Here is a 26,893-nt window from a genome sequence, read left to right as displayed (position 1 = left end):
TCCGGAGTCTCTGAAAAAAGATGCATAAGGGGAAGGAGAGATGTACAGCAGGAGGCTTCAGGCAACGGCACGGGCCCCCATCGCTCGTTTTTTCAAGATGCCATGCGGGTCACATCACTCTCTGTTTTCTGTTGCTGGCTTCCTCCGTTCTGGGTGAACCAGGTTTATCTGACTGTTTGGGTGGCCGTATGAATGGGAAATGGAGCAGAATGACACGTGGAGATTAGCAACCACAGGCCAGGGCCAGCAGACACATAGGCACAACCGTTAGTGCTCCATTGCTGTCACTTAGACCTGCCATATGCAGACACACACACACACATACACACACCCACGTACACTCTCTCTCTCTCTCTCTCATTTTCATAGATTGTTATACACACTCATAAAATTCACACAACCAAGCAAACATGAATCTGAAAACGTGAATGGTTGGAGTGGAGGGGGGTTAGACAAACAGTTCTCCAGTGGTACCCAAATGGCCGTTGTTTCACCCTTGGCCTTCTGACCTTTAATAAAGCTTTGAACTGTACTAAACAAAGCAGGAATCTATTGGTATTAAATTTGCATTGAAGACTGCATGGCACTGATGCATTTTCACCACTACTTTACTAACCGTAAAACTTTCTCATAGTTATTAACCTGTTGGTTAGTCACAAACCCAAGAAAATGGAAGGTGGGGGGAATGCCTTTCTAGATCACAATATTGTTCATTTTTTATCAGAATATTATTTAGATGAATAAATAACCAAATTAATAATAATAACAATATAGCTACATAAATAATATTGAGACCTTTCGTAATCTATTGTAATCTATATGTAATCTATTTTCGGTAGGTAATAGTGACATCGCGTGTTTTTATAATAACCGTGCAACTAAACGTCATTTGTGTGCGCCCACCAGAATGACGTGTGCTGTGCGGCGGAATGGCGTGATAGCGCGTTAGCCTCCGAGGCTTTAAGCTATTTCATAGTTTATTTTGCTTGATACTCTTAATCCCATGATCGAATATTTTCCACGAACTCTCCATGTGCTCACAACTTCACGTGTCCCCCTCTTTTATATAATGTTTTGAAAATACGCCTAAAAATCTGATGGACTAGCTTGGTCGGATAGGACAACTAGCGCAGTCTCCCCTGGCAATAGCGCATTACCACAAACGGTCGCGCGATTCTAGCGCCAGTTATTTTTTAAATCTCGCACCATCTGGTCATCCAGCAAACTACTATTATTATTTCTATTTCTACGAAAGAGTCAGCCACCAATACATTTTTACGAAAGACAGTTTTGAAAAACATTGTAAGTGTTTGCACTGATTTCTACAGCTGTGTGCATTAGAATTTTCCATCGCCTGTTGTGAGAGTTGATGTAATTATTGTGAGTGTGGTCGGCACACGGACTCGTCCTCCTCATGTTTGGTACTTACAACTCTAACTATGATACATCTTGATTATCTAGCAAAAGCACAGAGTTTCAGCTATCTTATAAAAATACGGTTTTTATTGGTAACATGGTTAGCTAGGTGGCTAATTGTTTTCCCACTGAAATATGTAGTTGGCTAGTTACTATGCGGGCTAGATAGCTGGTGGGATAGGAACGATCTAAAACTAATACTAATAATGAATGCAGTTTATTTCTTGTAACTCTTATGTACATAAAACAGAAAACATCAGAACTCGGATACATCTGCTTTTCGGTGTCCTGTCTTCCCCGTGCTTTATGATCTGGTTAAAACTCTCTGGACCTAAACCCTTTAAGAGAGCTCACTGCATCTTATGTTTGCCTTATTCTGCCATGAACTAGGATTTGTGGAAGGGTCGTGGGATCACCTTAATCATGGATCCTGCCTCAGATGCCACTCCACCCAGAGCTTCTCCACAAAAACCATCACAGAACTCCGCCGAGGTAAGAAAGTATGAGTGTCTTTAATATCAGTAAATAAACACTACATACTTTGACCACTGCTACTGGGTAAAACGTGGCTTTGTTGCGAAGGTGATGCCTGTGTTTTGCACCTGTCAGTCCAGCATGTGACTGTATTTGTGATGACAAGTCATAGCAATCTCGTATGCAAATTGTTACCTATTCAACAATTTGAGGAAAACCCTGCAATGTTTAACATTGCTTGACGTTAATGATCAAAACACACCACGCCCTCTCGGAGTTTGCCCCCTTGGTCTTAACTTTGAGCTGTGCAGATTCTTCACTGGTTTTCTAACCACAGCCAGGACAATAACACTGTGTTGGTACACAACAAACATGTCAGAATTCTCCTGCTGAGGAAGCCAATGTTAAGAGTCTAGAGGGAACCTGTGCGTTCTGGTGCTCTTGTGACTCTTGTGGGACTTTGGGTCTCAGAGACAAAGCAGCAAACCAAACCACAAGCAGAGTCTGCAGGAGGCCAGGAGAAGAGGCAGAATGGACCGGACCAGAATCGAAGACGAGATGACCAGTAAGCTCAAAAACCTGGTATGCAAGTCTGCACCATTTGGGGAGCGTGTATTGACACAATACACGGGTCTTTTTTTGTTTGATACTATGTCGTCAATGTTGTTGCATCGATTTTTATTTTGTGCATTCTGAGATGACGTTTTAGTAGTAAACATCTCTTTTCAGTGAGTTGAGTGGTGCTAAGTGAAGTTTTGTTTGTTTGTAGGATTTGAAGTGTAAGCCGAAGGCAACGGGAACTGGCCTTGTGTACTCAGATGCCTTCTCTCGCTTTCACTGCCTGTGGGACAATAGGTGAAACACTAGTTAGCACTTAATATTCATAAAGCACTCACATTTATTCATATGGTTAATAAATATTTATTTTCAGTGCACTCATAGTCTCAGTTGCGGAAGATTGACTTGTGGGTGCTGTAGGAAAGTTCCTGTGTTGTAGTGAAAGTCTAAAAGGTGCCACTGTTGTTCACTTTGCTAGCCACCCAGAGCGTCCAGAGAGGACGAGCGCCATAGTGACGATGATGGAGGAGGAGGGGCTTCTGTCTCGCTGCGTGCAGGTGGAGGTAAGAGGGTCCGCCTCCATTTCTGGGGGGTAAAAGGGAGAATTCTTAGCTGAACAACTCCAACTAAGTACGAGAGGGATCTGTGTAGTCATGCATGTGGCAACGTTAGTTTTCGTTAGCCATGTGTTCTCTGGTCTTTCACCATCAAGTGCTCTCAGCAGTGTGTGTTCATGTTTCAGACCAGAGCTGCGTCGGAGGACGAGCTTTCACTGGTTCACGCGTAAGTTGTTAAGATCCGGCGATGGGCAAGAAGCAGGATTATTGACGAGGGTGGAGAATTAGGAATATAAATCTTTGTCATTTTTTGACTTTGTTTCACAGGAAGGAATACATTGATCGGATGAAGTCTACACAGAAGATGACAGAAGAGGAACTGAAGTCTGTGTCTAATGGCTATGACTCCGTCTACCTCCATCCTGTAAGAACGGCTGGAAGCATCCTTGGTCGGATGCTATTCATGAATACTCATGAATATTTGTTAATATTAATATGTCTTTTCTGTATTATTTTACATCGTTGGGGATAGTGTTTGGTTTGTGCGTGAGGAGGGGAGTGATCATCCTGGTGTGATGTACTGGTGTAATATCTTTTATTTTGCGCTGCACTTGTCTGTTTGCAGGACTCTTTCACCTGTGCATGTTTAGCGGCCGGCTCTGTGCTCCAATTGGTCGACAGAGTGATGACATCGGAGCTTCAGAACGGCTTCTGCGTGTGCAGGTGAGGGTGCCTTCTGTTGCTGCTCCACCCCTCTGGTGACCCCTGACCCTGGTCCTTCTCCGGACACCCCCCGCTCAGCCGGGCAGGTGTGGTGCAGTAGAGCGCAGTAAAGAGGGCGGGGCTACGGCTGTCTGACTGCAGCACTTTGATGCGGTGTGTTCTGCTCCTTCCTGCCCAGGCCGCCGGGTCACCACGCCCACGTCGACCAGATGAATGGCTACTGCATGTTCAATAGCCTGGCCATAGCAGCGCGCTACGCCCAGAAACATCACGCCGTGCAGCGGTGAGGAGGACGCGCACAAGTGACGCGCACAAGTGACGCGAGCACACACACATGCAGCCAGTGTGCTGGTCTTACATGCGTTAGAAGTTGTTTTTCTAAACGCACCTACCTAAACGTCCCTCTTGTACGTATGTGTGATTTCCCTCTGTTGGTTTACTCTGATGCTACACTTACACCCCAGCCTAATTGTGCTCGCAAAAAGGAAACTATTACCATGGAAACGGTCTCCTCTGGACAGGAGCATGAGTAGATGTCGACGTGTACAAGCTGTTCTTGGCTGTCGTGTGTTCTGTGCTGTCCACAGCGTGTGGTGTTTTTGCGTGGCAGGGTTCTGATCGTGGACTGGGATGTGCATCACGGACAGGGTGTCCAGAGCATCTTCCAGGAGGACCCCAGGTAGAGGGATCTGATGAGAGGAGACTTCACACCACAGCTACTTCCACCTTACGCCAATACAGGGCTCTCATAGTACATCTCAGCATCTCTCTCTCTCCCTTTCCCTCTCTCCGTCTCTCTCTCTCACTCTCCCCCCACAGTGTTCTGTTCTTCTCTGTGCATCGCTACGAGGGAGCTTCATTCTGGCCTCACCTGCCGGAGTCTGACTGCAGTGCTGTTGGTGTGGCAGCAGGGCGGGGCTACAACATCAACCTGCCCTGGAGTCAGGTACAGCGCTTGACCGTCCCTCGCTTTCTCCGCAGCTGCCCGAGTCGTGCACAGAAAGAACAAAAACAGCTGAGCGTGCTTGTACTGAACATTAGCGTTCAGAGTGTTCAGTGGGGGGTGGAGGTTGACCTGCCTTCCTGTCTCTTCCCTGTTGCCTGGTGTTGAGCTCAGAAAGCGATGGGGGATGGAGACTACATCACAGCCTTCCAGAGACTTCTGCTGCCCGTTGCGTATGAGGTACTGCCCACACTTCTCCACTTACTCCGCACTGGGCAGAGAAGTTCTGGGGGTCTGATCAGGGAACCCATCTTGAAGAACGAGTGAAAGTTATTCTGTGTGTACGTGTGCGTGTATGCATGCGTGTGTGTGTATGTGTATTGTGTGTGTGTGTGTGTGTGTGTAGTTTCAGCCACAGCTTGTGTTGGTGGCCGCAGGCTTCGATTCTGCGGTCGGTGACCCCAAGGTATGTGATGCTTAATGAATGAAACACCTTTCTTTACATGTTAAATTAATTAGTATCCTTTCCATGCCCTACATGCTTTCCCACAATATTGAACTGTAACCGTGGAAACTGTGTGTGTGCGCGCGCGTGTGTGTGTGCGTGCGTGCGTGTTTAGGGAGAGATGTGTGTGAGTCCCCAGTGTTACTCTGTGCTCACACACATGCTAATGGGCCTGGCTCAAGGCAGATTGGTGCTCGCACTGGAGGTACGACCCCAGACACATTTCCCTTAATTACATAATCATTTAATTACACACAATTCTCTGACTACTGGTCACAATACTTTAGTCCCAGTACATTCAGGACAGAAATATAGGAAATAATTCATCAGGCGAACCTGGTCTACTTTACTATATAATGCTGATTTAATATATAATAGTGATCTCTTCATATTGTGCTGACGTTGTGATTACACCTACATTAATTTCATATGGTGTCACCCTGCCAGAAGCATCAGAAATGGTTTTGTGCTTTATCTTGTGGGTGTTTATACTCGTCTGTGTGTGTGTGTTCTCCTCATCAGGGTGGTTATAACCTGCATGCCACAGCCGAAAGTGCCTGTGCTAGTGTGAGGGCACTACTGGGTGACCCCTGCCCTCACCTGCCCTCCCCAGGGGCCCCGAGTGTCAGGTAAGACCCCCCCCCCCCCCCCTGCACAATGTCTCCCTGTCTGATCTCCATGGTAATATCTCCACCGCCTTGCTTGATGGGGCAGTGTTCTTTTGCCTATTGCAGTGGTCTGAAGTCCATCTCTGAGACTGTCTCTGCTCTGTATCCATTTTGGACCAGCCTGCAGATTCTGTGTAAGGGCCCAGTGAAGAAACTGGAATAAACTGGATAAAAAAAACAATTGGGTTAATTTGTCATTTTGTCACGTGTGTGCGTTCATGCACCTGCCCCTGTGTGTGTGTGTGTGTATGTGCACACGTGTGCGTGTGTCCTGCAGACGGAGGTCCCCTCTCTGAGGCAGAACCCCTCCCTTCTCCAGTGTGTGTTGAGGTTAAACTGGAGACTTCATCACTGGCCACTGGTCTTGTGTATGACCAGCGCATGATGGAACACCACAACATGTGGGATAGGTTAGAATACACACACACACACACACACACACACACACACACACACACACACACACACACTTACCTTACAGGCTATAATACACAACCTGTTATAATACAGCTATAAACTGGTTCTCTCTCTGTGTGTGTGTGTGTGTGTGTGTGTGTGTGTGTGTGTGTGTGTGTTCTCTCCAGCCATCACCCTGAGCTCCCACAGAGAATCTCCCGGATCTTTTCCTGCCATGAGGAGCTGGGGCTCGTAACGCGCTGTGAGCGCATACCAGCTCGACTGGCCACGGAGGACGAACTCCTGCTCTGTCATGGGTAAACACCGCAAAAGAAACACCACAGTTACATGTAGACACCACAAAAGAAACACCACAGCTACATGTAGACACCACAAAAGAAACACCACAGTTACATGTAGACACCGCAAAAGAAACACCACAGTTACATGTAGACACCACAAAAGAAACACCACAGCTACATGTAGACACCACAAAAGAAACACCACAGCTACATGTAGACACCACAAAAGAAACACCACAGTTACATGTAGACACCACAAAAGAAACACCACAGTTACATGTAGACACCACAAAAGAAACACCACAGTTACATGTAGACACCGCAAAAGAAACACCACAGTTACATGTAGACACCGCAAAAGAAACACCACAGTTACATGTAGACACCGCAAAAGAAACACCACAGTTACATGTAGACACCGCAAAAGAAACACCACAGTTACATGTAGACACCGCAAAAGAAACACCACAGTTACATGTAGACACCGCAAAAGAAACACCACAGCTACATGTAGACACCGCAAAAGAAACACCACAGCTACATGTAGACACCGCAAAAGAAACACCACAGTTACATGTAGACACCACAAAAGAAACACCACAGTTACATGTAGACACCACAAAAGAAACACCACAGTTACATGTAGACACCACAAAAGAAACACCACAGTTACATGTAGACACCACAAAAGAAACACCACAGCTACATGTAGACACCACAAAAGAAACACCACAGCTACATGTAGACACCACAAAAGAAACACCACAGCTACATGTAGACACCACAAAAGAAACACCACAGTTACATGTAGACACCGCAAAAGAAACACCACAGTTACATGTAGACACAGTGAAGGCTCCAGCTTCCGATGCATATCGGTATTAAAGCTGCAAAACCATCCCTCTCTCTCTCCATCTCTCTCTCTCTCTGCCTCCCCTTCACTCTCTCTCTTTCTCTCTCTGTCCCTCTCTCTTTCTTTCTCCCTCCCCCCCACCCCCCTGTCATGTGACTTCAGTAAACTTTATATATTCATTATCATTACTGCCAAAGCAGTTTTTTCTAAAGTGAATTAGTTTTTCTTGCATAGAATTCTCTGCGTGCTTTGCCTCTGTTTTCACACCTTGAATGAAGTTTCCAGTTGAACTAATCTTTGACTTGTAATTCCAACCTCTTTTTCTCCCTTTCTCCCTCCTCCTTCCTCTGTCTCCCCCCCCCCCCCCCCCCCCACTGTCACCCGTCCAGCTCAGCACACATAGCCACCATGAAGAGCACAGAGCAGATGAAGCCCCGGGACCTTCACCGGCTGGGTGACGAGTACAACTCCATCTTCATCAGCAGCGAGAGCTACAGGTGTGCTCTCCTGGCCGCCGGCGCCTGCTTCAACTCCGCCCACGCCATCCTCACCGGCCAGGTCAGCCCCCCCGCGCGCTGCTTCACCTGTCCGTATTTTGGTTCCTGCACCGAGTGTTTGTCAGTGGGGCGGTCATAGGCTGTAGAACACTTGTCATGAAACGTATTTTGTTGCTTTTGTCTGGGACGGCGTCTCCGTGCAGGTGCGTAACGGCGTGGCCATCGTACGCCCCCCCGGCCACCACGCCGAGAGCGACAGCGCCTGTGGCTTCTGCTTCTTCAACACGGCCGCCCTCACCGCCCGCTACGCCCAGAGCATCACCCACGATGCCCTGCGTGTCCTCATTGTCGACTGGGACGTGCACCATGGGAACGGCACCCAGCACATGTTTGAGCGAGACTGCAGGTGTGCTATGGGCTTTGTGTGTGTGTGTGTGTGTGTGTGTGTGTGTGTGTGTGTGTGTGTGTGTGTGTGTGCAAGCTGTCAGGTTAAGCGTGTAGATGAGTGTGTGTTCAGATCTGGATCATCAGCACCAGACGTGTAAACTTTAGCACAACTTGAACGGGTACCGTGAGGTGCTGCAGAGGCGGGGTAATAAGCACAGTTGTCTCCTGCAGCATTCTGTACATCTCACTCCATCGCTATGAGAACGGCATGTTCTTCCCCTCGTCGGAGGACGCGGACTATGACAAGGTGGGACAGGGGCCCGGTACTGGGTACAATGTCAACATCCCCTGGAATGGAGCTAGGATGGGAGACCCCGAGTACCTAGCAGCCTTCCACAATGTAGTGATGCCGATAGCACGAGAGGTGAGCAGAATACACACACAGACACACACACACACACACACACACACACACACAGCTTTACGTCTCACACACCAGTGCATGCGCTCGCGCATACACACTTTCTGATAGAAACACAGAATCTTTAAAGGTGATTTAAAGATGAATTTCGACTCTCTCGTTTCCTTGGTCCAGTTTGCTCCAGAGTTGGTTCTGGTGTCCGCTGGGTTCGATGCTGCACGTGGCGACCCTCTGGGTGGGTACCAGGTCACCCCGGAATGCTACGCCCACCTCACCCACCAGCTGCTTAGTCTAGCGGCGGGACGGGTGCTCATCATCCTGGAGGTGTGTCCTTCTGTCATGCTCCGCCCCCTCTGTGTTCAGCGACGCTCGACAGTGTCATCCACATGTACAAGCCCTTAACACGGGCCCTTGGCACTAAACCTGATACTCTTTCTTTGTCGTCCTAGTCTTTAGTACTTCCCATCACATCTCATTGCTAGGCTAGTATAGGTAAAACTCCCAGGATCTGATCTCACGTCCATGAACACTCTGCATATATGATTGTGACACCAGGTTTCACTATTAGCCTCACTCATGTCTCAAAGACCAGACAATGCTGGTGGCAGAATGTCCTGCTTTACTTGTGTTTATCTGCACAATCACGAGTCCAAAGTCTTTTGGGTTACGTATTCATTTTTGGATCTAGGCCATCAGGCCAGTTTGGAGCTTGTTTGCAGTAGTTCTTATTTCTTCTTCATGTCCCGTGTAGGGGGGTTACAACCTCACCTCCATCTCCGAGTCCATGGCCATGTGCACCAGCATGCTGCTGGGGGACACGCCCCCCCTGCTGCCTCCTCTTCCTCCTCCACATCCCAACGCCACCCTCACCATCAACAACGTCCTGAGGGCGCACGCCCCCTACTGGAGATCTCTCAGAATACAGAGTAAGAGTCGCGATCGGTCGTGCTTCCCGTCTGGGAGTGTGTTACTCTTTGGGCATACAGCACACGGTGTGTGTTAGTGTTTGGGCATACAGCACACGGTGTGTGTTAGTGTTAGATCTAGTCTAGCATCTAAGTGAGATTATTCACTTTAAGGGTGATTCTGTATACTGTTCATTTCGCATGCTTCAGAATGGTTTCTGTAGTATTGTAATGTGTGACTAGAGGAATGCCAAATGATTGATTATTTCATGCAAAAAAACTGGATTCAAATCTTATGGGTAACCTAACACACTCGCCATGACACTGGTGCTGACAGAAGGTTTCCTTCTTCTGTGTTCCCCTCAGTTCCAGAGTCTCTGTGTTTGTCCTTGACCTCCCCCAAATCCAAAGGCAAGCGCTCATCATTGGGGAAATGCAAAAAGTCTCCTTATGTAACCCCAGACCAGCGGCGACAGCAGCGTACTCCAGTGATCACGTCCCCGCCATCGCCCCCTACCGCTCAGGAGGACTCTGGGCTCGATGAACTCACTCAGGGCCTGTGCTCGCTGGACCTTAGCACGTCTTCCTCTGCCAGCTCTAGCCCCGCCTCTGTGAGTGTGGGCGGGGCAAGGCCCAAGGTGAAGCCCAGCCCCCACAGGGATGCCCAGGTGGGGCAGGAGGGGTCTTCACTGGACGTGGTGGAGAGAGCCGGAAAGGAGGATGGCGTGAAGGCGGAGCCCACACCCGTCAAACAGGAGACGCAGGTAAACGCTGCAACGTCTCTGATGTTTGCAAATATGTGGAACCAGCTGGAAGCTCAGGGAGGCTGTCGTATGCTTTACTGTTTTCATCTCGTGGGTTGTGTTTTTATTAACTCTGATCCTCTGTATCGGTGTTAGTCAATTGCGTGTCATTATGAGGAAGACTCAGTCGTGCTCTTCATCCTTCCAGGCAGTGTCGGAGACGGCAGGGGCTGCGGTTGCCATGGACGACCAGGAGAGCTGTGAGCTGGAGGGAGCATGTGGTTACACGAAGAAGTCCGTGTTTGAGCTGGTGTGCGGGGCCGGGGACGTGGGCCAGGTACGGTACCTCACCGTTTGAGCTGGTGGACATAGGTGGGGTACGGGGCCTCTCCATTTGAGCTGGTGGATGTGGGTGGGGTATGGTACCTCTTGTTTGTTGGGCAGACATTTTTGAGATATTTATATACCTGTTGAAAAATGGGAGAATCGCATTAAACAACCAGTATCTTGCTGATTCTGCATGTTGTATGAATTGGTACCTCGCCAACAAAACTCACTACCATCAATTGTTAGTAGGTGCTTTGGGTGTCAGTGTTTCCCTTTTCTCTCTCACACACACACACACACACACACACACACCCACCGTAAAGCCAGAACATTTTAGATTTAGTTGTTGTGAGGGTTTTTTTGTTTTGTTTTGAATGCCGAACTGTTTGTTCGACACTTTGCAGCGTGAGAGGTTTTGTGAGCTGCTCTGTGTTAAGGGTGCTGTTTCGCTCTGGGGCACACGCAGGGTGCTGCTGACACGTGCGCCTCTGCAGGGGGACACGTGCTCACGTCCACGTGTGCTCCAGAAAGCCCCTGGAGAGTACAAGGGGAGGGCTAGGGGGCTGAGAGACAGACAGCAGGGCAGGACAAGGCTAAAGGACTGTCCCCTTATAGAACCATCCAACAGACAGGATGGCTGTAAGTCAGGTGGTTTTGGTCTTTGTCTATCATCTTGTAGCTGTTAGATTAGGTTTAGGGTTGGTGTTGGTATAGTGTTTATTTCTTTATGTAGATTGTAAATCATATATGCATCAGCACAAATGTACCAAAGGTCTTTTTACACAGAATTGCTGCAGTTTATTAACATCATATTTTATGCTGATGGTGGTGTGAGAATAAAAAAAGCTATAATAATGAAACCATGTTTGTTTTGAAAGAGCAGACATGCTTTTAGCTGATGTTTATTATTAATCACATAAGGTTCTACAGAGTGAGGAAAGGAAATCAATTTATTGTTATGGCGAGCTTAGAATCTCAGTAAGTGATGGGGTTGCCCGGGTCCTTCATTTAGTTTTTGATTTAATGAAGGTATGCAGTGCCCAGACTGACACCTTCAGCAAGGTCATGGTGTCCGTTCTCTGTCCAGGACACGATGTACGTGGTGGAGCCGCTATCGTGGTGCCCGCACCTGGACTCGGTTCGGCCGGTGCCGGTGGGGGGTGTGGACGTGTTCCGGCCGTGCGAGGAGTGTGGGGCGGAGATGGAGAACTGGATCTGCCTCTGCTGCTACAAGGTGCGCTGCTACAACAACCTCTCTGGTTGGACGATTAACTAAAGGGTTAAAGTTTTCAGCTTGTTTATTTGAGCTACGAACAACAAATAATATTGTACTGTATGTTTACGCATGTGTGTTCTGTTCTAGAACATTCTAGAACGTTATATAATATTCCAACGTGCTTCGCCAGCATTGGTGGTAACGTCTCTCCTGCATGGCGTTGTTTAGCTGGTCTGCCATCAGCAAGCGTTGTGCCCATCCAGGTTTGAGGAAACCGGGCTTCTGGAGTGATGTGCAATTTATATCCTGCGTCCAGGTGTTATGTGGGCGCTTTGTGAATGAGCACATGGTGACCCACGGCCAGGTGTCCGACCACGCCCTGGTCCTCAGCTTCGCCGACCTGTCCGTCTGGTGCTACCCCTGCGAGTCCTACGTTCACAACAAGGTCCGTGTACCTACCTCAGTGACTCAAAATGATGCCTACTGCCCAGCGGCTGAAATAGAGAGTCTCTTCTGCCATGGACATTTTGCATTAACATTTTATTAGGTTTAATATTTGAATTTTTTTATCATATTAGCTCTGTCTACTATTCATTTCATAAATTGACACATCTCTCTGCTTAGTGTCCTGTCCTAAATGAATGTTCTGTTTTGTGTGTGTGTGTGTGTGTGTGTGTGTGTGTGTGTGTGTGTGTGTGTGTGTGTGTGTGTGTGTGTAGATGCTGTATGAAGCCAAGAACTCTGCTCATTTGTGCAAGTTTGGGGAAGAAATTCCCCCCATCAACTAAAAGGGACACAGCAGGACAAGCGTGTCTGGAGGCATATGGAGAGATCCGTGTGGAGACGCATGTCTGTGTGTGAATGAGTGAGCGAGAGAAATTACATTTTCCTTCTGACACATCCTTCATACTTGTGTATTTGCCCTTGTGTGTGTGTGTGTGTGTGTGTGTGTGTGTGTGTGTGTGCGTGTGCGTGTGCGTGTGTTTGTGTGTTTGTGTGTGTGTGTGTGTGTGCGTGCATGTACGCACGCTTGAGGAAGATGGCGCATGTCTTCTGTGAGAAGCTGTTTTCACACCGAACACTTCCTACACAAACTCTCATTTGACACAAGCTGTGTGCGTGTATATGAAAGATATTAATCAGGATTATGCTGTTTTCCTCTTTACACAAATTCCACTTGGTACTATTTGCCAACATAAGGTTTATTACTGTAGGCTAATTTCACCAAATTTCACATGGGTTGCAGTCTTTTTATATGAGTATCCTGTTTTCCTAACTGCACAAAATAAAGTAGGTTTTCTACTTATTAAGTGTGTAATTGTTCGTGAGCTGCAGTTTACTGAAAAGGAAAACTCCGGTAGCATGGTGCTAAGAACATGGGCGTCCTCTCCAGCCTGGGTGACCATGAACCTGTCCCATCATGCCCAGTTCTTGCTCTCACTCTTGGGGGATTGTGGGTGTTGTAGTTTGAATGTGCACTTGCTAGTACAACGCTCATCATGCACGTAGCAGTCACCAGCGGTAATCGGCAGTAATCTAATGATCTTCAGTCACAGCAAGTCACAAGCAATAATCGGTGCAATATTGCTCTACGCAAGAAGTTCAGAGTTGCATGTTGTTGTCTGTGCTTTTTGTTATTCTTTGTTCTTTGGAAAACCTGTATTTGTGTAATCGCCATTTATTTTAAAACTACAACAAAAAATGTGTAAGTTATGATTTATAAACTTCTACTCAATACCCCACGTTCAGTTTGGTCTCCTTGCCTTGATTGACGTGTTTGGATAAAATGGTGTTAATTTTTATTAACAATTGTATATTTAATATATTTTTAGTTCCTATTTTTTGTTATGGTTACAAGTAACAATACAAAGTATGTTTAAACATCTTGAGAAAGTTGCCAGTGCGGCACGTCCATGCACACAGTCAACACTGAGCTCAGCTGCAGTGCACACAACTCCATCCTTCCCAGTTAATGATTGATATCCATCACCCATTGTGATGTCATCTGTAAGGATAGAGCAGAGACGTGGCGGGGGGTGTGGTCACGTCGGCTTTGAGGGTGAGATTGCCCCTCCCACAGTCTGCGCTAGACTTAACTAAACCTTGGCTCCCCTGTGGGTGCTTTATGACCCTGTACTTTAAGACCTGCATCTACTCGTAATGAAGGAATGACGATGTCGATGTCGCAGGCCCCTCCTCTTCCCTCCCCTCTCTCCTCTGATCCTGCTCCCTGCTCACGTCCTCCCCTCTCTCCTCTGATCCTGCTCCCTGCTCACGTCCTCCCCTCCTCCGCTCACAATGTGTGCTCTGATGAATGCAGAGTATTTTTCTCCTTCCTTCTTCCTTTCGCCATTTCTCTCTGCCCTCATTCCGTGCTGCACTGCACACGACAGAAAGAATGATTCTGCATCAGCGCCATGACACTGCACCAGCGGTTTTGTGTGTGTGTGTGTGTGTGAGAGAGAGAGAGAGAGGGAGAGACAGCTTCTGGACTGAAAGTCCCTCCTCCTCCCTCCCTTTCTTCTCTCCTCCATCCATATGTGTAAGAAGGGTGCCGTTGGTGTGGGTGCTCCGTTAATGTCGTGCATCATCGCCACCATAACCCCGCAAGAAGGGGGAGAAGGAGGAGAATGATAAATCCACTCGTTTTCGTTTTCTCTCGCTCCCCCACTTTGATGCGATTTTTGGCCTTCACTTCCTGCTAAAGGGGCGAGAGTGTCACAGACGACAGGACAGCTGCAGGAGGACAGAGGTGATCTTCATCCCATCCCAACATCTCACCCCCATCTATTCATCCACATTAGGACACAGATCCTATACATCCTGCGGTTGTCATTTTTCTGTCATTCTGCTTTTTGTCTGAACTGTCCTCATGACTTGCCTGCAGTATTCAACAGCGCTAGTGTTGTCGTGCTTTGCTAGGCCTTGTGTCCTGGTATTAACGCTCATGCTGATGTGAAGGGTATCACTGTCTTCTTTAATACATGTTGCCTTCTTTAATACCTTAAGTTGTTGAGCTGGGAGACTGATCTCCTGTCTCTGTAAAGAAAAGGTTTGAAGACTCCTGAAATCATTTTTCTAAAATTGTTTTCAGCAGATTGATCATTGCTCCCAGCGCACAAACCAATAGTGACACCAAATGTTGACTTATTGCTTTTTTTTTTACATTGTCATTTTGCCTTGTAAACTACAGAATCAAAATGTTTAGTCTGTGAAAATCCCAGAGTTGTTTTCAATTATATGTCTTCACCTGGTGACTCGGCGGGTGTAGAGACCTGCGCGGTCCCTCCTGCAGGTGACGCCATGCAGTCTCACGCCTCCGACGTGGCGAAGCTCTACCAGACGGAGTTCGTGCGGAGTGCCCGGGCAGTGGGCGCCCTGTGGGCCGTGTGCACGCTCTGCTTCGCCGTCATCGAGGTGGTCATCCTCATCCAGCCGTCGTGGGTCGGCACGCGCGAGCTGCGTTACCGTGGTGGCAGTGTGGCCACGCCCCCCCAGGCAGGCACCCTGGGCCTGTTCGAGGTGTGCGTGGAGATGGACTGGCCCGGGCCAGAGTGCAGGGGTTCCCTACGCACGCTTACCCCCCTGCCGGCCTTCCAGTCTCCGGCCGTGCTGGTGTGCATTTCTCTAACCATGGTGTGGGTCAGCGTCGGGTGCCTGTGTCTCTTCCGCTTTTGCAATGCTGCCACCGTGTATAACATCTGCGCCTGGCTACAGCTGACTGCAGGTGAGGGTACCTTGTACATTGCTTCAATGACCATACCAGAACTCAACACACCAAATATCAAGCACTTCAGGGAAATCACTAAAGCTAACCAGGATGGGTGAGAAAGCCCTTGTTTTAAAGCAAAATCTTGAGGTCATTAGCCAGTCCAGACATATGTCCACTTTTGACTCATGCTGAACCGGCCCTTGAGCCAGTTCACACCACGGTTTCAATGCCCAGGGTTCTGCTTGGCGCTGGCCTGCGTGCTGTTCCCCGACACGTGGGAGTGTGCGGAAATGCGAGCGCTCTGCGGTGAGGCGGTGGGGAGTTTCTCCCCGGGAAACTGCTCCGTCCACTGGGCCTATGTGCTGGCCATCCTGGGTGTGCTGGACGCTGCCATTCTCGCCACTCTCGCCTTTGTCTTGGCTAACAGGCAAGACGCGCTTCTCCCAGACGATGCCAAGGATGGTGAGGGTAAACACTTCTTTTAAATCATTTGTTTATACGGTCATATAGTATGTATAAGTATGTATAAGTACACCCCTCACATTTCTGAATTTTTTTTTTTTTTCTGGGATAACATTACAGAAAGGACACTTGGCTATAACTCATAGTATAGATTTACTCTCTTCTGAAAATAGCTCAACACAGAGCCATTAATGTCCAAATATATTGCAACAAAAGTGAGTACACCTCACAGTGAACGTGTCCAAAATGCGCCTAATTGTGTCATCGTGACCCCCTGGTGTCATGTAACTTGTTAGATTTAGAAGGTTATAGGTGAGAATGTGGAGCAAGGCTGTAAAATTTGCTTTGAGTACAATTCTCTCTCATACTGGCCACTGGAAATTCAACATAAAACTCTCTGAGTATGTAAAAAATAGAATTGTTGCTCTCAACAAAGATGGCTACAAAGATAACACCCTGAATCTCAGCTACAGCAGAATGGCCAAGATCATCTGGGAGTTTTCCAGGACAGGTTAGCCAGGGTCGGCCAAACTGTGTCACACACTGCATCGACACGGTCTGTAGGGTCGTCATCCCGAAGGAAGCTTCTTCTCAACCTGATGCACTAGAAAGCCTGTAAGCAGCACTGAAGACAAGCTGTCCATGTGTGTGTATTACTGGACCCATGTCCTGTGGTCTGAGGAGACCAAGATAAACTTGTTTGTTTATGATGGTGTCCAGCATGTGTGGCGGTGCCCTGGTGAGGAAAACCAAGATAAGTGTGTCTTGGTGGTGCCATCATGGTCTGGGGCTGCATGAATGATGGTGGAGCTTTGAGGGAAACATGAACTCCATGTACTGTGGCATTGTGAAGCGGAGCACCATCCCCTCCCATCGTTAACTGAGCCGCATTGGCAGTTTCCCAACATGATAACGACCCCAAACTGCCTTGCTGAGGAAGCTGAAGGTAAACATGATGGACTGGCCAAGTACTTCTCCAGAACTACACCAACAGAGACCTGTGGGGCATCTTCAAGTGGAAGATGGAGGAGCTCAAGGTGTCCAACATCCATCAACTCCATGATGCCAACATGGAGGAGGGGAAGAGGATTCCAGTAGCAACCTGTGCAGCTCTGGTGAACTCCATGCCCAAGAGGGTGAAGGCACTGCTAGATCATAATGGTGGTCACACAAAATATTGACACTATAGCCAAAATTTGTCAGGTATACTCACTTTTGCCAGCTGTTTGGACATTAATGGCTGTGTGCTGAGCTATTTTCAGAAGACTATGCTGTTATACGAGCAGTACACTCACTACTCTGAGTTATATCCAAGTGTCATTTCTATAGTCCCCTGAATAGAAGAAAATTAAATATTTCCATATATGTGAGGGGTGTGTGCTCACTTTTGGAGATACTGCATATGCCTGTCCATTGATTCTACAACATGCTGCATGCATTGAACAGAAATGTTGCACCATTCAGAAGCATCTGTGTAACAATGCGTGCAGTGATGAATGACTGTGTTGCACAACTGCAGTCCTCTTCCCAAAGGTGCTCGACAGCGTTCACATCTAAATGTGCATCTAGAGCCATTTGGTGATGATGCATATCTTTGCTGACACAAGACAAATGCCAATGGGTGGTGTATTTATATGACGTTCTGCGCGTCGGGGCTCGATGTAGGTGGGTGTAGGCGGTCCGTTTGCTGGCATTGTTCTCTCAGCTCTCCTCCAACACCCTATGGCCTTCAGATTTGATTCTGGTACTATTTTATATTTTTCCCAACATTTTTGGTAAACCCTTTAGCTTTGGGAGATGACGGGGCTGGTGACTGTAGCTCCACCCCACAGGCCATGGTCGTCCATTTTGATCACTCCTATGCTAGAAATCCTGGTCAGTTACAGATGGAGCACATACTGCAGTCATGTAACATATGGCTTGTTAGAATGTGCCATTGGTGTGAAACTGACAGCCTGTGTGTGTGTTCCTCAGTGACCGGGCTGTTACTGGCGGCGTAGGCTGGTGATGGAGCGAAATCCACAGGTATGGCTGGCCTCTCGGCTTCTTTGGACTAAACAACGTGATTCTCCATTTGTGCCTTTCTTCTTTTAGAGTAAATATATCAGATCTAGGCTGTAATGACCGAAGATGGTAGTCTAGTAGGACAGCCATCCCCCTTTTTTCCCTGTTCGAATGCTGTTTGACTTTGATGTCTTTATATCTCTCTCTCCTCTTCTCCTACACCTTCATCCAATCATCCTCCATTTCCGTGTGTTTTCTCCTGTCCCGTTATGCCCAACACTTCCCTCCCCCACTGCTTTAATCTCCACTTTGTGCTCCTCGTGTCCTTGGCTCAGCTTTCAACCCCACTGCCTCTCCCACAGGTCATTCTCCCCATCATCTCCTCCCTGAGGATAGCAGCTCATTTACTCCTCCCTCTCAGCATGACATCATCTTCCTGCTTTTCCTGCTTACATAATCTCTCTGCATAGAAACAGTCACCTGGCAACTGTATCCAACTCCCCCTGCCCAGGAAGGAAGAGATACGGCACCCTTTCTGAAATGGCATCAGACCACTGCCAGACGCGCACACGACTGCGTCAAGCCTCTCTGATTTGTACGTCTGTTCTCCGCACAGATCATCCCTGAGGCACCACCATTAAAGAGAGCAGGTTAAACCTGTGTCTATCGTTCATGATGTCGTGGGTCCAGCTCAAACGTAGCCTGCGCTATACACCGATACCACTGTTTCAGGTTTCTATCTTGATTGGTAGTTAGTTCAGTTGTTGTGGTATATGGTAATCCTATAATGTAAAATAGACTTGCAGGTATTTTCCAGATGAATGTAGAAAGCAAAAAGCAATGCCAGCAGACCTGATTAGTATATCTGCTATGATATCCGATATATTTGATGTTTCATAATGCTGTTTTGTAAGCAATGAAGAAATGTGATCATTTTCCACAAGCTGGAACAGTTCGGTGATTAGGCTGACATTAACTAGGCATTTTAAAGAAGTTCTGACTAATTACAGTGCTTCAAGAGTTGTTCATCTGTTTGCCTACCGTGTAACTGATTGCTGAGTGTTGAAATCTCTTCATCTTTGACCAATAAACGACTGTTTGTCTGCTACACCCTTTCCAGTGAGTTTTCATAGTTGTGTAAGTAAAGTTACCCAGTGTAACGTAGATGGTGCTAAATGTAAATGAGCAGCAATGACCAAAACAAAGAACTGGAGGCCCAAACAAAATCTTGGTGTTCACATAGAGTTTACTGGAACTTAAAATGATTCACAATAAAACCTGCAGCACACATGTGCAACGTTGTACAAGATTTCATGAGCACAAAGGTATGGAAACACACCGCTAGAATATAGTGTCAAATCCTTGCGAGCACACACTCACAGAATAGTCATAGAACCGAGATGAGAACGTGACCTGGGCAAAGCTGTCTCATTGGCACGTAGTGTGCTGAAGCCACGAGCGAAGCAAAACGAGGGGACAACAGCGACTCTTAAAAGCGAGGACAGGCGGGACGCGTTTCAGTAATGTACGCTGCCCGAACGCAGCGTGCCGCCAAACAGGAGATCAGAGAAAGAGAGCAGAGAGCATACTCGACTGCCCAAGTACCCACCGGCTGTTAGCTAGACAGAGCTGCTTAGTGACTCACTGGTGCTGCTGACGGATGAAGTGAGACGAATTACTCTCAATAAAATATGCCACATTGGTTAATGTAGTGGACAACACGAACCCCCGTGCACAGCTCGCTGGGTGATTCTGGATACGTCTGGCAACCATACCTAACCGCACACATAACAAATACCAGACAACCAAAATGCTCTTTGTTAAAATTTGTTGGGAAAGCAAACCGCAAAATCATAGCATCTCTGTGATGTTTTGTAGTCATTTAAAAGTGATTGTTTTGTAGCGGCAATTACTTGAGAAGTGTGGACAGAAGACAAAGACCGCACCTGTCTTAGTGAGACAGCAACGACTAAGTGTGACTTTTCTAAACCAGCACATTAGGATTTATTCAGACTCACAATATTGACGAGGTTCTATAGTCATTATAGTCAATCCTGCTTTATGAAAAGCCCCTTCTCCTACCAGTATGACTCTAAGGACTCAGAGAGAAAAGCGTGTGTCCACATCGGCAACACACAGTAGGAGATCACAGGGGCCAGCGGTGAAGCTTTTGCAGCGCTGGAACACTGCTGGGAGTACGTAGTGCAAACGGGTCATAGGTCAAATGGGTCACACAGTAGACACAGAAACGGTGCCACACGCAAAAACAAAGGCCGTTTACATACTGTGTGGGGAGACTTCCCTGTGGCCTAGATTTACTTTGGTATTTGGCATTGCCTCACACTTTGGATTGAAAGTTTTATGCATGGTGCACTAGATTTCTAGAAAAGTGTCTAAAACAATCTGCTTAAGAAACAAAAGAGAGATTTGGTCTGGAGCGGTGGGCCATATCTGAGCAACCAGAGCTTGTTTCATCTGCTGAGCACTCAGAACCATTCTGTTCTATTCCTGTGCGAAAGCAGGTCACGTAGATTAGTAAACATACTTGCAATTTATTTATAGCAGATTCATTGATTGGCTGAACAATGCTGTTGACATGTTGACAGTGAGTTCTCATATCTGTCAGCTTTGGAACACCTATAATCTATTCTCTCTCTCCCTCCCCCTCTCTCTCTTTCTCTTTCTCTCTGTCCTTATGATGGCAGGTACTGCAGGATGTGCTGAGCGATGACATTGGGGTCATAGGTCACCGCTCGGCGCTTGCGGCTGTGTTTCTGAGGTGGGGTCAGGTCTGTGTCAATGCGTTTCATCCTCTGCAAGCCAACGCGGGGGGATCTGTTATTCTGACTGGCAAAACCTTCATCATCGTCTTCTTCACCCAGCCTCTTCACACGTACCAGGGAGACCTCGGCGTTGGGAGCAGGAACGGGGGCAGAATCTACAGATCGTCGGGCCCGTCTCAGTGGGGTAGCCACGCCCTGCCCCTCAGCGCCCACTCCGCTCACATCACGCTTGGCTCGTCGATTGGAGGGGCTCGGCTGGTTCCCTGATGCCAAACTGGAGAGGATTCTCTCAACCAGGAACCTGGGAAAGGCACTGACAACTCAGGAGATCCATTCTTAAGAGGCAAACAGTACAGCGCTTGGTTGATCATTTCAAACTTTACATAACATATAAAAAGGATTTGGTTAGTGGTGCTGTTCTCACCGGAGCACCTCCTGTTCTCTCTCCTGGTCTCTCTCCTGACCTCTCTCCGGGAGACGGTTAGCAGCAGGGCTGTGCCGTGTCTGCAGCATTCTCTCCTGCTGGTAGCGGTTGAGCAGAGCTTCGCTGAGCTGCGGATCCAGCAGGACCTGGGGATTCACGATGCCGAGAGTCTGCTCCGTCTCGTCATAGTCCGGAGAGTATGGGCCCTGTAAATCTCCTTCCTCCTCCTCCTCTTCCTCCCGTTTGCCTGGGCCATTGCTCTCTGCCTCGCTCAGCAGGCGCAGCAAACCCGCCAGGTACGCCGCCTCCTGTTCCCGCCTCTGGTCATTCTCCACCAATTGCTGAATGGCCTGGCCCAGCCCCTGTGCTCTCAAGGCATCTGGTTGGTAGTACAGATCGTTGGCCCTGCCCTTCAAGTCTGCGGGGGGGTATGACATCATCTGGGCCTCGTAAGCCAGCGAATCCCGCAGGTCACGGCGCAGGCGGGCCGCTCCACTCCCATACAGTGTGGAGAGAGGCTGACAGAGAGAGATGGAGTAAGAAAAACAAGAACATTTATATAAAGTCTATGTCTGGAGTGACGTGATCAGTTAAAAATATTCCCCATAGGCTACAGTCTGACCTCATGCATTTGTCTTTATGTGAACATGTTATTAACACCACTGATGTGCTCCCAGGCCCCCTGGTGGTCTGAGGCAGCAAAACATTTTTGAAAATTATTTCATTTTATTTTGGGGATCTGAATGAATAATAATACATTTAAAAGACATTAATTAACTGTGCAAACATAAAATCAACTTGTGCAAACATTAACTGAAATCTGAATTCATGAGCATGGGTACTAAGCCTGTCATCTTGGCCTATTGCGAGCACTTCTATCCCGTTGATGATGCTGCAGTCAGTCACTCTGTTATTCAAAACCTTGGTGCACTCTCGGACCCCATCTCACCATCGACTCACATATTAAAGGCCTGACTATGACCACATTTCTCCACCTCCACAATATTGCTGGACTCCTGTGTTCTTCTTCAAAGAAGAGATATTGAGGTCCTAGTGCATGCCTTTCATACACCTGTCAGACTACTGCAGTTCTGTTTGGTTTACCTTACATAACTCATCACTCTCTCCAGTATATGCAAAACTCTGCAGCAAGAGTCCTAATAAACACACAAACATATCTGCCCAATTTACCCACCATCCCTTACCAGTTTTCACCAGCTACCTGAGTGTTCTATAAAATCCTGCCGTTAACCTTCAAAGTCCCGCATTGCCTGCCAGCCACTATATAAGTCCACATCATTTACTATTGTAAGTTTATTATTGTAACAAATGGCAAAATTAAAAGGGTAAAAAGGGTATCTGCTCTCTACAGTAGATAAGGTACAGCAATGGCAACAGTTAAATCAAAATGGTTGAGGCAGCTCTCAAGCCTGCAAGGCCATTAATATCAAGGCCAAGGTCTTTAACAGTGTGTCTGGAACAGTAGCTGGACATCAGGTAATGAGATATTCTCTGGGGACCCGAGTTGGTTCGAAAGCCACCATCCACTCTTACCTCTCTGTTTGCTAATGCTATGAGATTTTTACTTTTGCAGTGGAAAGGAATCATGCCAGATTAATATTCAATTTACATATGACTGCACTGCACTCGTACTCTACAATATATATTCTGCACTGAAGATATTGTGCTGAATGCAGTCAAAGCATGAAACATGGACACAGCCTTACACCATGCACACTGTTAATGGGAGAACACCCAAGATGGCTGAACAGAAAAGGAAAGAGAGAAGGAGGGAAAGGAGAAGAAATCAGAGAGAGAGAAAGCGAGAGAGGCAATGAGAGGTAGAAAGGTTAAACAAACGTTCATGTGCACAATTAGATATTAGCTTTGATAATAACAGGTCACAAGAGGTTGGAAGAGTGGGAGACCCAGTTATCTGAACTCATTGATCTGCAGGGCAAGCAGATTCCGACTCCTAAACCAACCTGTTCTCCCCATATATATCAGCCCTGCTGCAAGCTTCGATGAGCCCAATCCAATATTGCAGCTTAAGCCAAAGAACTGGTAGCCCATGATATATTACATTTTATAGCTGCCGTGGATAAGCCCGTGATTCATAGTGGGAAGTGTCCCATTTATTTCATTGTTAATAGACTGGCCCAGGAAAAAAGGGGGGTGGGGTTTGAGTTATTGAGTCCCAAGAGACAGATACAGTGCTGAGACGTGCATGTGTAAGTTTGCTTAGTGCCGACTGTACCTGGGACTGCACACGATGTTCTGGGCCTTAGTGCCGCATGCACAATAATGGCCATCTGTCCCTGTTTGAGGCTCTCACGCTTCTGATCTTCATGAGGCCTTTATAGTGTGAGTGCAAAAGGGATCTTGGAATATGGAATTAATATTCTGTTACTGCATTATATAATATGTGGTGTGTTGTGTAATGATTAATGGCAACAATCATGTGCCCATTGCAGCTGAATGATAAATATAAATATTGCCACTCCTGAGACATACTCAGTCCTGAGATAGGCCTATAGTCAAACCTTAGACACAATATGCTTTTTCCAGGTTTGAACTCCGTAATCTGGTTTTAGGATGTTAAATCCAAGTTAATCTAACAGACAATCATGTGTAGTACTAAACTAAAGTACGTTAACTTGCTGACTGCCACAGCGTTTCTCCTGATCGGACATTTAACGTGCGCAAAATGAGTCCCTAGTGAGAACGTCAAGATGGAAGCAAAGTATGTGCTGTCTGATATGTTGTCTGATGACGAAGGCAACAGGTGAGGTGCGAGTGACGTCCTGAGGCTGAGAGAGGGAGGCAGAGCGTGAGTCAGAACACTGATGACTCACTCTTGCGCATTATGACGTCCATGCTTCGCGGGAAATACATGTGCATTTACAGTGAGAGACTGTGTGGGAGTGTGTGGCGCGTGTGCATGCATGCACGTGTTTGTGAATGTAGGCTTAAACTCGGTCTGTTCTCGTCATGCATCCAAGTTCTGACTACACTTCAAACCCCACGGTTTCGCACTTTAGAAGCGCTCACGGCACGACAATAGTTGAAGCTGCAAGCTCTACTCTTTCTAGTTCTATCTGTATTTATCTTTGTAGGTTTACGCATGGAGTGTGTAATTTAACTGTTTAGGAATAAGTTCAAACCAGAGTTTTGATCAAACTTCTAAAAGCACGTAAACATATTATTAGCATAACAATAAGGTTACAGCAGGACTTGAAAAGACCTCATGCGGGAATAAATACGGAATTTTGTGAGGTGATAAAATAATTAATGATGTATGTAATTTCTTAGTACTGATCAAGATCATCCTGTTCATAAATATAATCTAAGCTTTTCAGTCGGTTTAAATAGCTAAAACAATGGCAGAGAACACACGACGAAGAAATAAGCTAATCAAAGATAAAGACTTCAGAGCTTCAGTCGTCTGTGAAATTAGGCGACATCTCTCTGCGCACCTATGTGTGTATTTGCGGAGAGCAAAACTCATACCCACTGAAAGCAGTTTCCATGGCAGCATGCTGCCTCCGTTCGTTCCAGCTAATTAGATTGCGCGGCCACGCCTACCGACCGCACTCAATCTTGCACTGAGGAAACACTGTTTAGTATCCTTCGAAATTGTCCTTAGCATCATGTTCAGTTACGTTCTTCTATAAATATGGCAGCTACTAATAAAATGAAATCGCTGTCCGAGGTAGGTTACTGAAAGATGTCGCTGAAATGTGCAACCAGGAAAACTGCATTCAGTTGTCAAAAGGTCGCTTGCTTGCAAAATCTAATATTTCTATATTGTTGAGGCGCCGTGGCATCCTTCGACTACTTACCTAGTAAGTGCAAGTGGCGAGGTCAATGTAAACGCGTATATTTTCAGCCCGCAGAACGCCCCTGGTAGGTTATTCTGTCTTCTACTGCCGGTTTACGTTTTGAATGTAAACATACAGTGTGATAAGTGAGACAACTACAAATGCTGTCAATGGAACTGAGTCACCTGACTTCAATTCCAACCAGTTTATCAGAAAAACCTAAACATCCACCATCGTCGTTTAGGCCGGAGTTGTGATTAGAATGATCTCGACCATGCTCAACGAGCATCGGCATACCCGCATTTTGCTGTCAGATCTTTGGCTTGTCTTTTAAAAATAGAAGTGATATGCCAAAGGGTTTCATATGGAGAAATGCTAAACAATTAGCTGTAAATTGCATAGGACAATTCATATCTATTAGGTCTGAGCTTAGGTCTGAGTTGATCATTTTCTTAGAGACAATGAATTCTTAAATCAGATGTAAGGCCACTCTTTTCTGTATTACGAGGTGTAATGTCATCTATCAAGAGGCCTACAACAAATCAACACTTTCTCCATTTTCTTTTATGCTCAAAGCTATTTAAACCAACAGCACAGTGAACACACAATCACCTCACACACACTCCCAGATGCACAAAACGGGACATCACATTGATCAGGCTTTGCTCTGAGATTGCTCTGTGCAATCCAACATCCAGAAATAAACTGGAATGCTCAGATTAAACCACTGGCACATTGTTTTGATCATTAAAACCACTAGGTCTCCCTTTTTTTTAAAAAAACTTTAACCAGAAAATCATTTAAAGGATGATTCTTGCTTCCTTAAAATGCCTCTGTAACCTACATTGGTGTTGTTTTCAGCTGCCAGTATCTGGTTTGCAGGTTTGCCTCTAAGAACTTTCCGGAATTTAATCATGATATTATGAGGGGATGGAACCACGGTGACCAACGCACTCTCCTGTTGCCTGGTAATGAATGCAGGTCTATTCAGATAGTCTAAGTCAAATACCAGCCCAGCACAAATGGGTGCAATCAACCAGATGTTAATGTGCTATCATTACTGGCTATCATTACTGGCAGTGAATAGATGGCATCTTGTACATTTACAATAATTCTTCATTTTGCTAGAGTGCTTCTATTTAAGATTCTTCAGATTTATTTAATAAAATCATAAATATTCATTTATCTAGACAATGATAAAAATGAAATTTATAGCACAACTATTTCGACTACTTCTAATTCAGTTGTATAATTCTGTAATTGAGTTTTAACTGATACATAGCACATTTTAATGCATATGAAGCAACAACAAATTAATAGCACATAAAGAACATAATAGCAATAAAGATATATGATTTTGACTTTCCCTGTCACCAATGAACCTACTAAACAATCCACTGCGACATTAGTGGAAATGTGTGTGTATGTGTGTGTGTGTGTGTGTGTGTGTGTGTATACATGTGCGTTTTACCTTGGCTTCCAGCACTGGGCTCTGGAGGAAGGCCACAGAGATGAGGAGCAATAGGGAATTGGTCCAAGGGCCCGACATCCTGCAGAAGAGAATGAAGCTGCCCCAGTGACAGAGACATACACTGCCACTGAGCTCCGAACACGGGTGGAGAGATCCAGATATCCAGGAGGGAGGGAGGGAGAGAGGGAGCACGCAAGAGGGAGGGAGGGGGAGAAGGGAGGAGCCTGTCTCCGAGTAAAGAGGGATATGAAAACAGGAGAGGGAGAGAAAGGAAGACAACAAGGCAGAAGGAGAATGAAGTAGATGAAGAGAGAAACAGAGGAAG

At 46.7% G+C, this 26,893-nt stretch overlaps 3 protein-coding genes across 6 annotated transcripts; 2 read left to right on the top strand and 1 right to left on the bottom strand.

The window, feature by feature from the left end:
* The first annotated feature begins 912 nt into the window (after window positions 1-912).
* hdac6 (histone deacetylase 6) lies at window positions 913-13,633 on the top strand. Of its 2 annotated transcripts, XM_077004000.1 has the most exons (28): window positions 913-1,302; window positions 1,807-1,908; window positions 2,362-2,472; window positions 2,660-2,745; window positions 2,927-3,011; window positions 3,191-3,231; window positions 3,333-3,429; window positions 3,631-3,728; window positions 3,907-4,011; window positions 4,339-4,407; window positions 4,548-4,674; window positions 4,846-4,911; window positions 5,078-5,137; window positions 5,292-5,381; window positions 5,699-5,805; window positions 5,911-5,978; window positions 6,122-6,254; window positions 6,429-6,557; window positions 7,785-7,953; window positions 8,096-8,298; window positions 8,511-8,703; window positions 8,875-9,024; window positions 9,452-9,626; window positions 9,972-10,369; window positions 10,557-10,685; window positions 11,763-11,909; window positions 12,208-12,336; window positions 12,611-13,633. In XM_077004000.1, the coding sequence occupies exons 2-28, from the start codon at window positions 1,840-1,842 to the stop codon at window positions 12,677-12,679; spliced, it is 3,303 nt and encodes a 1,100-aa protein (XP_076860115.1). In that variant the 5' UTR covers window positions 913-1,302; window positions 1,807-1,839; the 3' UTR covers window positions 12,680-13,633. The 2 variants fall into 2 exon arrangements, with proteins under 2 accessions (XP_076860115.1, XP_076860116.1); XM_077004001.1 differs by lacking the exon at window positions 913-1,302 and having other exon boundaries at window positions 1,867-1,908; window positions 2,362-2,455.
* A 448-nt stretch (window positions 13,634-14,081) lies between these two features.
* Window positions 14,082-19,177, top strand: lhfpl4b (LHFPL tetraspan subfamily member 4b). Of its 3 annotated transcripts, none has more exons than XM_077003997.1 (5): window positions 14,082-14,643; window positions 15,187-15,618; window positions 15,838-16,071; window positions 18,040-18,090; window positions 18,405-19,177. In XM_077003997.1, the coding sequence occupies exons 2-4, from the start codon at window positions 15,195-15,197 to the stop codon at window positions 18,063-18,065; spliced, it is 684 nt and encodes a 227-aa protein (XP_076860112.1). In that variant the 5' UTR covers window positions 14,082-14,643; window positions 15,187-15,194; the 3' UTR covers window positions 18,066-18,090; window positions 18,405-19,177. The 3 variants fall into 3 exon arrangements, with proteins under 3 accessions (XP_076860112.1, XP_076860113.1, XP_076860111.1); XM_077003998.1 differs by having other exon boundaries at window positions 14,087-14,643; window positions 15,163-15,618; window positions 15,838-16,065; XM_077003996.1 differs by having other exon boundaries at window positions 14,089-14,643; window positions 15,163-15,618.
* Window positions 19,178-19,297: 120 nt separating this feature from the next.
* Window positions 19,298-26,892, bottom strand: pcsk1nl (proprotein convertase subtilisin/kexin type 1 inhibitor, like). Its single transcript, XM_077003985.1, has 3 exons — window positions 26,569-26,892; window positions 21,277-21,794; window positions 19,298-21,153 (listed from the first exon to the last, which is right to left on the bottom strand). The coding sequence occupies exons 1-3, from the start codon at window positions 26,644-26,646 to the stop codon at window positions 20,763-20,765; spliced, it is 987 nt and encodes a 328-aa protein (XP_076860100.1). The 5' UTR covers window positions 26,647-26,892; the 3' UTR covers window positions 19,298-20,762.
* Window position 26,893: the final 1 nt, after the last annotated feature.

Source organism: Brachyhypopomus gauderio, chromosome 4 (genome assembly GCF_052324685.1).
Source record: "Brachyhypopomus gauderio isolate BG-103 chromosome 4, BGAUD_0.2, whole genome shotgun sequence".
NCBI lineage: Eukaryota > Metazoa > Chordata > Actinopteri > Gymnotiformes > Hypopomidae > Brachyhypopomus > Brachyhypopomus gauderio.
This window is presented reverse-complemented; position numbering and strand designations above follow the sequence as displayed.

Coding starts and splice junctions, on each gene's coding strand:
- hdac6 (XM_077004000.1), top strand. CDS start 1,840: ATGGATCCTGCCTCAGATGCCACTCCACCCAGAGCTTCTCCACAAAAA. Junction 2,746..2,926: donor CACTGCCTGTGGGACAATAG/GTGAAACACTAG, acceptor TCACTTTGCTAG/CCACCCAGAGCGTCCAGAGA. Junction 5,138..5,291: donor CTGCGGTCGGTGACCCCAAG/GTATGTGATGCT, acceptor GTGCGTGTTTAG/GGAGAGATGTGTGTGAGTCC.
- lhfpl4b (XM_077003997.1), top strand. CDS start 15,195: ATGCAGTCTCACGCCTCCGACGTGGCGAAGCTCTACCAGACGGAGTTC. Junction 15,619..15,837: donor CTGGCTACAGCTGACTGCAG/GTGAGGGTACCT, acceptor TTCAATGCCCAG/GGTTCTGCTTGGCGCTGGCC. Junction 16,072..18,039: donor CGATGCCAAGGATGGTGAGG/GTAAACACTTCT, acceptor TGTGTTCCTCAG/TGACCGGGCTGTTACTGGCG.
- pcsk1nl (XM_077003985.1), bottom strand. CDS start 26,646: ATGTCGGGCCCTTGGACCAATTCCCTATTGCTCCTCATCTCTGTGGCC. Junction 21,795..26,568: donor GCCCAGTGCTGGAAGCCAAG/GTAAAACGCACA, acceptor TCTCTCTGTCAG/CCTCTCTCCACACTGTATGG. Junction 21,154..21,276: donor AGAGAACAGGAGGTGCTCCG/GTGAGAACAGCA, acceptor TGCCTTTCCCAG/GTTCCTGGTTGAGAGAATCC.